This window comes from Dreissena polymorpha, chromosome 2 (genome assembly GCF_020536995.1).
Source record: "Dreissena polymorpha isolate Duluth1 chromosome 2, UMN_Dpol_1.0, whole genome shotgun sequence".
Classification (NCBI taxonomy): Eukaryota; Metazoa; Mollusca; class Bivalvia; order Myida; family Dreissenidae; genus Dreissena; species Dreissena polymorpha.
In genome coordinates this window covers 23,818,749-23,829,706 of record NC_068356.1, presented here as the reverse complement: position 1 = coordinate 23,829,706, position 10,958 = coordinate 23,818,749, and the positions used below count along the sequence as shown (strand labels likewise).

At 35.7% G+C, this 10,958-nt stretch overlaps 1 protein-coding gene and 1 long non-coding RNA gene across 2 annotated transcripts; one reads left to right on the top strand and one right to left on the bottom strand.

Annotated features, from left to right (window-relative positions):
* The first annotated feature begins 1,257 nt into the window (after nt 1-1,257).
* LOC127866249 (uncharacterized) lies at nt 1,258-2,928 on the top strand. Its single transcript, XR_008042917.1, has 2 exons — nt 1,258-1,476; nt 2,154-2,928. It is a non-coding gene; the product is annotated as an uncharacterized LOC127866249 (long non-coding RNA).
* Nucleotides 2,929-5,328: 2,400 nt separating this feature from the next.
* LOC127866248 (uncharacterized) lies at nt 5,329-10,731 on the bottom strand. The gene is made up of 4 exons (XM_052406675.1): nt 10,553-10,731; nt 10,277-10,307; nt 8,970-9,155; nt 5,329-5,460 (listed from the first exon to the last, which is right to left on the bottom strand). Exons 1-4 carry the CDS (start codon nt 10,685-10,687, stop codon nt 5,381-5,383), a joined length of 432 nt encoding a protein of 143 aa, XP_052262635.1. The 5' UTR covers nt 10,688-10,731; the 3' UTR covers nt 5,329-5,380.
* Nucleotides 10,732-10,958: the final 227 nt, after the last annotated feature.

Below are 10,958 nucleotides of genomic sequence, written 5' to 3'. Positions count from 1 at the left end.
TTGAAGATTTTATTGAATTTTGAATTGAAATACTCTTTTTGTCTTTAAAATCTACGGGTATATAAAGTTTGGTATCTCTGCTGTAGAACTGCATGAGTAATCCAAGTAGATATACTAACTAGACAAAATAGAACAATATCACAGACTGGTTGTCAGAAGTTTCATTTTTAGCTTGACTATTGTATATGAAATATATATAGTGGAGCTATCCTACTCACCGTGGAGTCGGCGTCTGCGTTAGTGTGTAAATGTTAAAGTTTTTGTACTACCCCAAATTTTTCTTTGTTCCTTGACATATTGCTTTCATATTTTGCATACTTGTTTACCAACATGATCCCAACCTATAAACAAGAGCAGACAACTATCAAGCATTTTGTCATAATTATGGCCCCTTTTCCACTTAAAATATGCAGCAAATGTTAAAGTTTTCGTACTACCCCCCATTTATTTTCATTGTCCCTTGACATATTGCTTTCATATTTTGCATACTTGTTTACAAAACATCTCCCCCAACCTATAAACAAGAGCAGACACTCTATCAAGCATTTTATCATAATTATTGCCCCTTTTAATAGTAGAATATGCATATTATATTGATAAATCTATGTTAAAGTTTGCGTACTACCCCAAATATTTCCTATATCCTTTGACATATTGCTTTTTTATGTTGCATACTTGTTACCAACATGACCGCAACCTATAAACAAGAGCAGACCACTGTATCAAGCATTTGACATAATTATGGCCCCCTTTACACTTAGATAATTGAACATTTTGCTTAATTTGCCATAACGGGGTAACTTCTTTATTTATGATCACATTTTATTATTACTTTGACAAACAACACTTACCTGAATAACACAATGGATTCCACCCAAACAATACCACACCGTACCCAGATACCCCGCAAGAACCCCCCCCCCCCACATTTTTTTTACCCCTCACCCAACACCACACAATCAATTATACCATTTTACCCCCCCCCCCCCCATTTTTTTTTCTTTTAAACATCATCTAATAAATTGCCACCCCCCCCACTCTCACCCCCCCCTATCCCCCTCCCCAATTTTTTGATCGTCTAATAAATTATTGATTAAGAACGATTCCCCATGACGGCTTACGTTATAATTATAATGTCAAGCACTCGAATAGTCGAGCGCGCTGTCCTCTGACAGCTCTTGTATCGTTTCGTGTCATTTCCAGTTTCTATGATTATCTAAGGCTCTCTTTCTTCTGCTGCAGACTATGTGGCCAGATAGTATTCTGTGTGTGTGATGTGTCCTAAGGCTCTCTTTCTCCCTGCTGCAGACTATGTGGCCAGATAGTATTCTGTGTGTGTGATGTGTCTGTGCGTAGTGGAGAGGTGCGCCATACAATGGCCCTGTCAGACGTACACCCCGGCGTGTGGAGCTTAGGGTTGGCCTTCCCCGTAGTCATGGTGATCATCAATGAACTCGTGAAACATCGGGAAGTCAAGTAAGCTTACAACTGATTATATGAGTTTCATTCTTAAGATATTTCTGCTTAATGCATGTGCATAAGTCCGCACAGGCTAATAAGTGAAGACACTTTCTGACTTAACTGGATTTTTGCTAAGAATCTTTATTGAAACAAACAATCCATAAAACGATAAAAGCGGAAGGTGTCGTCCCTGATAAGCCGGATTTTTGCTAAAAAGATACTTTATTGAAACAAACAATTCCATAAAAGCATTAAGTGTCATCCCTGAATTAGCCAGTGCTTCCTACACTGGCTAATCTAATACGACACTTTACTCGCATGCATCATGCCCAGAAGCTCACATGTCACTGTTTTCCTGACTGGAATTGTGTCATTGTGTTTTGATATATGCTTTTTCTGAGCATGTAAATATCTAACTATTCTCCTAAATATATGCGATACCTAACTATATTGATACATTAAGTATTTGTGTATATTGCTGAAGTAAATGAACTATAAAATGAAAATTACCCATAATTTCCTTAAAAACCAAAATATCCTGAAAAGGGGAGTTGCACATGCAAAAACGTGTTCTGTACTGCTAGACCATATTACTGCATGCGCAACTGACATAATTAAAACTACAGAGAAGTATTCTCACTTTCTGAATGACTATGCTTGTCCAGGTTTAATGATCTCCATTTAATTTACAGGGTTGCAGTTCGCTGTCAGAAGCGAGCTAGACTGGACTTTGGAACAAAGCTGGGCATGAACTCGCCATTTTGATCTGTGAAATGAATTCAACTTAAGCACCTATAAAACGGTGTAATGTATTTGTACATTATCATACAAAAGGTGACTTATTCTGTCAAAATGGTTAAAGAGCAAAAAGCTGATTATTATCTGCGCCTGGCTGTGGTATACATGCCAAGATTACTTCAAAATTGTTCACAGTTTGAGGAGCTTTAATACCTCTTGTTGACAGCACCCATCTACTGTCTCGCACAAAACTTGTCTTATACAAGACTAGTTAAATCATGATTATTAATATATATTTTATATAGTTTACATGGAACATAACAAGTTTTTTGTTGAAAGACAATTAAATTTCAGTAAAAATTTTTTTTTTTTACGTCATTAAAATCAGTGAAAATATCAGAAATAGAAACGTTTTTCCAAGAATTATATCGGTTTAGCAGTGTCAGTTTCGCACAATTGAAAATGCGTAAGAAACCATTTTTCACAATAATTACAAAATACTGGTACACAAAAAAGAATCTTTAAAATATGCTTTTCCATTGAATGCATAAGAACTTGACACAATTATAATTAAGCTACGAAGCATAGATAATTGATTTTCCCAACCATACACATGGATGACGTATAGCACACATTTTGATGACACAATACATCTGCAAGATGATTCAGCTTATCAGGAGTGATTTTGTTTACTGTTCTGCAGCTTAAAATAAAAAAGTGATGCTTTCAGTGAATGATCAATTTATTTCCTAACCTTGAGATTATACGTAAATAAGTGGCGGTTCTATAACCACCTTTAATCACACAGCTAAATCAATGAATAACCTTAATATGTATGTACATGTAGTGTCAATTTACATAAAATGCTCTGAACACAATGGCAGTTGAATATTGTAGGATTTTAAATATTTTATCAATACATTTGTTTTATCTGCTTAATATATTTTGCCTTGAGAAAGCCCCTTTTATCAAAGTATGTGCAATATTTTCAGTTCGAAAGAATTATGTTGTGATGTGAACCCGTACAGCCTTTTGTTTTATCAGTGCCGAACATTGTGCCGATGTATGTTGGCATTTGAAATGCTTGTGTCTGTTGAAATATTTCTGTTCAAAGAGTCTTGTTTGTATACATTTGGTATTACTTATACTTGTATCATAGTGTTTGTAATGAGTAATTAAATGTGACCCAAACACATTTGATCTTGCTTATTTCTTACTGGGGGACTCAATGCACTAAAAATGTTGTTTATCATAATGTAATGTTGTCTTTTTCAATTCATTTTCGGTGACACCAGTCATTTCGTATTAATCACCTAGATAAAACTACATGTAGTCGGTAACTACCATTTAAGTATCTAAATTACAACTTGTAGCATAAAATGTTTAGTGTTTTACTTTTGAGTTTTTCTTTAGATTAACTTATACATATTCATTTAATTAATACATGTATACTTAACAAGAAACCGTCGGAGACGGGTGATGCTCCCCAAAGTGTTTTTTTGTCACAATACTGCACTATATATTCAGATAAAAGGAAACATCTTGAGGGGCATAACTTTGTACAAAATAATACGATGGATGGTTTAGCAACTTAAAATTTTAAAGGGCCATAACTCTCTAAATAAATCATCTAACCAGAACCCACAAATAACATCGCCTCAAGGTAGTTAAGCTTCCCATAAAGCTTGATTGAATGACAGTCAGTAGTTGGGGGGACAAGAATTGCACTATATGTACAGTTAATGGAAAATTTCAAAGGGCATAACTCTTTGAAAAATCATCCGACCAGAACCAGCTGATAATATGCACATATCCTCTTGGTAGTGAAGCTTCCCATAAAGTCTCATTGAATTTTGGTCATTAGTTGCTGAGAAATAGCCCGGACAAAAATTGTGCACAGACTGAAGGACACACGGACAGACGAAGCGGCGACTATATGCTCCCCCAAAATTTTTAGGGGAGCATAAAAATGAATAATTGACAATAGTGATACATGCATTGCTGATTATACAGCAGGTAGGTGTACTTAAATGTGTATGTATTTAGGGAATATTACATGACTGTTATGTTGGTTCGTTGTATTGCACAAGTTCATTTTGTGTTGATGTATGAAACTCATAAGATACTGAATCAAACTTGCTCGAAAACGTTATGATTATTTACAATATGTAACACATAATACTCTGCTTTCTCAGTCAGCCATTGAATACAGAAAAGGATGTAACAAAGAGAAATATGGAATTCCTATCATGAAGCTTGTATTTTCTAGTGAAATGCACCATTTTTTAATTAAGAATATTTTAAGGTGTATAATAACTGCATATTTTTTCAATATGCGTATAATTCAGACTGTCTGTTAATCATAAAATCCCCAAGACTGACAGTTTATACTTATTTTACACCATGTTTAAAGATAATAAAGCAAAGCCTGAACAATATCCAAAGCTGTGATGGTTCAAATGATGAAATAGCTTAATTTCCTTTCCCCTGAATCGAGTGGATTACACTGAAAGTTCACTAATTCGCACTTATTTCAATCTATGACCAAATGACAACAAAATGCATTATCAAAGCATACTGTTGTCTCATTTAAACATCCATATGAATATGTTACACCAATTGGATAGTTTATTGGCAGCTGTCCCACCGTTTTCTATAACCACATCTTGGCTTGTCTTCCCACTTTCAGACCCTACATTCTCAACGGCTCTAAAAAACTGACATGGACTCTTCATCCACCTTCCCAAAACACCACGTGTTAACCGTCCACCTGTAAACAATATTACATCTTTGTAAACGGTTGTCTTTTAGTAAAATATCTATTGTATCTATGTAAATATACAACAATATTGAAGCATCTGTACAAGTCATTTTTGACCTTTCGAAAACTGGAAAGACAAGTTTCATAGCTTCTGGTTTTTGCTAAAAACATTTGTAAGATTTGACAGTTAAGTGGATAATAAATTATTATGAATTTTTCAATTTTCTCAGAACATATCAATATTCTTTTAGACATTACTTTTAACAATACTGTTTTTTAATCAATTAACTGGTTGTGTTTTTTCAAACTGTTAACTTTCAATTCAAATTAAGTGTTAAGTCATCAGTCTTTAAAATTGTAATACACTCCTAATGAAGTTCTGTGTGTATCATGTTTATATCTGACCTTACCATGCAGACCTTACCATGCAGTTTTTGCTGTACAAATAAAAAACTGTGATCCATTTGTGTTTGGTCCTGCATTGGCCATTGACAAGATACCTAAACAAATTGAAAAAGAATAAGAATCACTATACGTGTTATGTGTACAATTTATATCAATTGAAATGATCTTAGGATTAAGTAATACTTTAAAAGGCATGATAGGCTACCTGCAAACAAAATGCCAATTTAAGTCAGTTTTCACTCCAAAAACTTTATATGAGGAGATTGAGAAGTTGCAAATTTGAAATAAAGGTCTCAAAGAAATTTAGCTAAAATCAATTTTAGCCCCAATTAGCAACCTGTGGAAAATCACTCCCCCCCCTCCTTAGAATTGTAACATGTCATGGGCAATGGGCATCTGCAACCTCCAATAGTTGTCATAATACAATGTGTGCATCATTATTGATTGAAGTTGTACCCATGCCATGCTTTTTTAACTCGTCACCTCAGAAAATGGAATTTCAGAAATGTTTGTGTTTCTTTATGAAACAAATCTCTGTCACATGAATGTGCTGAATTACAGCATACAGCAAATAAAGATATGACAATAATTAATATACAAGAACTTATTTTTAGTGTTAACTTCATTTTAACCATTTACCATTCTTTTTAAACAGACAAAGCTCACGAAATTAACAATAGCATCAAACTGTTCTAGTCTACATCCAGTATAGTGCATGTATTCATCATTTATTTTTTCATGTCAAATGCCTGAACATTTTCTGCTATGCACATGATTTTCTTTAGATTCATCAAACGAAGTTGCAAACAGACATAATACTACCAGATCTGAAGGATTTGCTATTTGTTGTCTTGATTGCCTACGAAATTTAGTAACTTGCCCATTTCCAACACTACCTAAACTGATTTTATTTCCATGTACTTCTTTGGACAGTAACACATGTGCTCAGACTTTTCCTCCTGCATAAATACATAGATGTCAGTAGTGTTTTTCTCAGACCCTTTTAGCGTGGCACTAAGCCACGCCACCTTTCTTGAGCGCCACTCTGCCCTTTTCAACAGCAAAAGCCACCATGTGCCCTTATTGATAACATCTAATTGCCCTTTGACCAAACGAATTCCGGACAATCGCTCCTACGGACATTCCCTCCTACGCTAAATTTGACAGGACAGACAGTCGCTCCTACCATGTTTTGACAGGGCAGAGATTCGCTCCTACGATGTTTTGACAGGGCGTAGGACAGGGATCGCTCATAACAGATCTAAGTGTAAGTCAACATATAATAATGTTGGAGCGATTGTCCGGGTTGGCAAAATAATATAGGAGCGACTGTCCGCCCTGTCAAAACATCGTATGTGGGAATGTCTGCCCTGTCAAAACATCATAGGAGCGACTGTCCGTCCTGTCAAATTTAGCGTAGGAGCGATAGTCCGTAGGAGCGATTGTCCGGATACTACCTCATGAAAATAGTGCATTTCATGCATAATTCAATGATCTCAAAACATTAATTTATACGCGTTATTAAATAAAACTAGAGCTTTGTCACAGACGTGACAAATACCCGCACATGCCGCATTGACACATAATATTTTGCATGTCGTCTTCACAAAAAACAGTGGACACCATGCTCAATTTTTAAATCGCACTAAGTGACCGCTTGACCTAGTTTTTGACCCAGAAAGGCCATGGTCTAACTTGTCCTAGAGATCATTTAGATAAAACTTGTGACCAAGTTTGGTGAGGATTGGATGAAAACTACTTGAATTAGAAAGCGGACACCATGCTGAATGTTAAAAAATGCACTAAGTGACCCCATGACCTAGTTTTAGGCCCGGAATGGCCCATGTTCAAACTTGATATGGAGATCATTTAGATAAACTTGTAACCAAGTTTGGTGAGGATTGGATAAAAACTACTTGAATTAGAGAGCGGACAACATGGAGACGTTTAAAACGCACTAAGATACCCCGTGACGTAGTTTTTGACCCTCAATGACCCATATTCAAACTTGACCTAGACATCATCTAGATACAACTTCTGACCAAGTTTGGTGAAGATTGGATGAAAACTACTTGAATTAGAGAGCGGACAACATTGTGATGTTTAAAACGCTTTAAGTGACCTGGTTTTTGACCCGGCATGACCCATATTCAAACTTGCCCTAGACATTATCAAGATACAACTTCTGACCAATTTTGGTGAAGATTGGATAAAAACTCCTTGAATTAGAGAGCGGACATCATGGTGAGGTTTAAAACACACTAAGTGACCCCGTGACCTATTTTTTGACCCGGCATGGCCTATGTTCGAACTTGACCTACACATCATCTAGTTACAACTTCTAAGTTTGGTGAAGATCAGATGAAAACTACTTGAAATAGAGAGCGGACACCATGCTCAATGTGTAAAACGAACTAAGTGACCCTGTGACCTACTTTTTGATCTGGCATGGCCCATGTTCGAACTTGGCCTTCAGATCTTCTAGATAAATCTTCTGACCAAGTTTGGTGAAGATCGAATGAAAACTACTTGAATAAGAGAGAGGACACCATGCTAAATGTTAAAAAACACACTAAGTGACCCTGTGACCTAGTTTTTGACCTGGCAAGGCCCATGTTCGAACTTGGCCTTAAGATCATCTAGATACATTTTCTGACCAAGTTTGGTGAAGATCGGATGAAAACTACTTGAATTAGAGAGCGGAAACTTAATACGGACCGACAGACAGACCAACCGACAGACAAGTTCACTCCTTTATACCCCCCCTAAACTTCGTTTGTGGGGGTATAAAAAAACACTAACAAGTTTATCTTGTATCGTCTGTAATTAATTATTGAAACAATGACTGTAGCGTAAACTAATAAAACAACATGCAAATCATGTATACGGCAGACATATACGATGTAGCGTTGCTATGCGCACTTGTCGCTTACATCATTTTAACAAGATAACGGACTATACAGAAAATAAATTGACTCTCGCCAAAAAAAGGCAAATAACGATCGAATTAACGATTGAGATAATACATTTAGAAAGGATTAATGAAATGCCTGATAATCAACGATGCATAAAACGTTTTAGATACCAAAAAACTATTTATTAGTTATCTTCTCCGTGGATGTATATCACTGAAACGAGTGTTTGCAAATTGTTAGCATTCAGTTTACTCGCAAATTTAAAACGTCTGACAAGATTAACGTTAGAAAATTGGATGATAAGACAAACATGGTTTCATTTATATGTTAGTGGATCTGTGTATAATTGGATTCACATGCATATATTGCTTTATTATGTTTGTCGTGATGTACAGTTTACCGAAACAGCATGAAACTTAAATGGACACTGCAAGGTAAATATATTAATATTAATTGAAGTAAATTAAATACATCAATAACTATAAAATAATAAATGTGCTTGATTCTATTTTTCCCACAACTGCCTCTGATGCGATTACATGTTTCTCCCAAACCAGGTATTCATGGAACGTTTTTGCCCCATTTTGCCTAAAATGCGCGTTAAAATGCCCTTTTGAAAGTAATGCGCCGTGCCTATTTGCCCTCCTGAGAAAAACACTATGTCAGGGGCATGAAAACAACATACACACCTGGTCCTGTATGCTTTTTTGTAAAGTTTTCATCTGGAAATTTTTCACCATATATGCTTTTGCCTCCAGTGCCGTTTCCGCGGGTAAAGTCCCCTCCTTGACACATGAATCCGGGAATTACTCGATGAAACTTGCTTCCTTTAAAACCAAATCCCTTCTCTCCTGTGCACAATGCACGAAAGTTTTCTGAAAATAGTGAAAGCATTAAATATGAAATATGAGGATGATTATTCTGCATTCAAAGTTCACACAAGCCATGTTTAAAATATTCCTTATTACAGGAAAGAAAATTGTCAGTATTATGAAGTATTTGACAGGAAATACAAACAACAGATTGCTATATACATGTAAGATTGTATATTTTCTTCCCTGGTAGGGAATATGTTGGCTCCAGGAGACTGTTGGTGGATTTGTTGGCTAGAAAGCCAGTTGAAAATGTTACAGCAAGTTACTTTCCAGGGGTTTTCCTCGCTTCATTGGGAAGAGGCCCTAGCCTATGGATTTTTGGAAGAAATTGTTCATTTTGGGAAGAATTCTCGCTAAAATTACTGCTTTGGGAAATGAAAAAGCTGGTGTAAGTTAGGATTTTTGGGAAAACTGCACGATTTTAAAGAAATTTTGAATTGGGAAGGGGCTTTTAATAGGCCCCTGTTATACAAGACTGAAAACCCCTGCCTCCACATTTCATATACCATTAATTGAAACTTGAAATAATTCCTTACCATGAAGTGTATATGTACAAGACACTGTTCATCCCAAGTCAGTTTTTTTTTCGCTTTATATTTAACAGCCTGTGCCTTTTTAATTGGGAAAATAGGCACTATAAACTATGAAATTGGGAAAAATTAAACAGTATTTAATTTTATATAATTTTATTAAAACAGTATACCAATTGTTTATCAGTGCATCTTTAACTGCTTTCTGAAATTTGTATTATAAAGTGCTAGGGTATTAAATTGCTGCATAATACACTCAATAAACCAATTATTGATTTTATTGGAAAAGTTTGGCATATTTTTGGCTAGATTTTTTTGGAGAAAATATTACATTTTGCCAATGGAAAAGAGCCCTTTTTACCGTTTGCAATTGAAAAACAGCCTTACAGAGGATGTAATTTTGGGTAAAAGTGATCCATGTTAGCCCAAGTTATTCGAAAATAAAAAAATATTGGCACAGAACCTAATCAAGGTAATAAATTCATACTGTGATGTCATGTGTATTTTCCTTAGAAATTCAAACAAAAACAGTTTAAGTGCAATTCTGGGGTTATGTTTGACAATCAAAACTTTACCTTGTTAAATACTGACCTGCTGTCTTTGGTGTTGTGTCGGCAAACAACTGAAATCACCCAAATAAATAATTACAAACTATTTATTGATATGTTTTAGTTGTTCACATATATATCGGGACATATGATATTGAACAGAAAATTTAGCCATTAAACTGGCACATACAAATGGTTAAAACTCGTGTCATACAGTCAAAAGTATAAATACAAGTACAATTATCCGAAATCGAATGATCCGAAAAGATTGACACTTAAGTCGTGTTCCAATGTGACCTTCACAATTTGTGTTTTATACCTCCATGCATATCCTTCCAGCGGGTGACTTGCCGATCTTTATGTCGAAGAACACTTTTGGGTTTGGCATGTTTGCAAAAAACCTCAAATGTTGTCCGACAAATACAGTACGAAGAAGCCTCGCGTTTAAGACCATTCTGACGGTGTGAAGCACTCTGGATCAGCAGACGATTTATTTCATAAATCTTACGGAGGAATCCGAGATAGCCGATGTATCACGATTGGGTGTGAAGATAATCTGAACGGTTACACAGCACTATTTATCGCAAATAAATATTACTCGTGGTCATCATCATCATGTCATACACAAATACCTTCACTCAGCGGCAATACAATGGGCGTTGAGAAACTACTTTAACATCAAAGCCCAAGGACCAGACTAGTCCATATAAACGTACTCACAGAGC

Coding starts and splice junctions, on each gene's coding strand:
- LOC127866248 (XM_052406675.1), bottom strand. CDS start 10,687: ATGGTCTTAAACGCGAGGCTTCTTCGTACTGTATTTGTCGGACAACAT. Junction 10,308..10,552: donor CTGGAAGGATATGCATGGAG/GTATAAAACACA, acceptor GGGTGATTTCAG/TTGTTTGCCGACACAACACC. Junction 9,156..10,276: donor CACAACACCAAAGACAGCAG/GTCAGTATTTAA, acceptor CACTATTTTCAG/AAAACTTTCGTGCATTGTGC.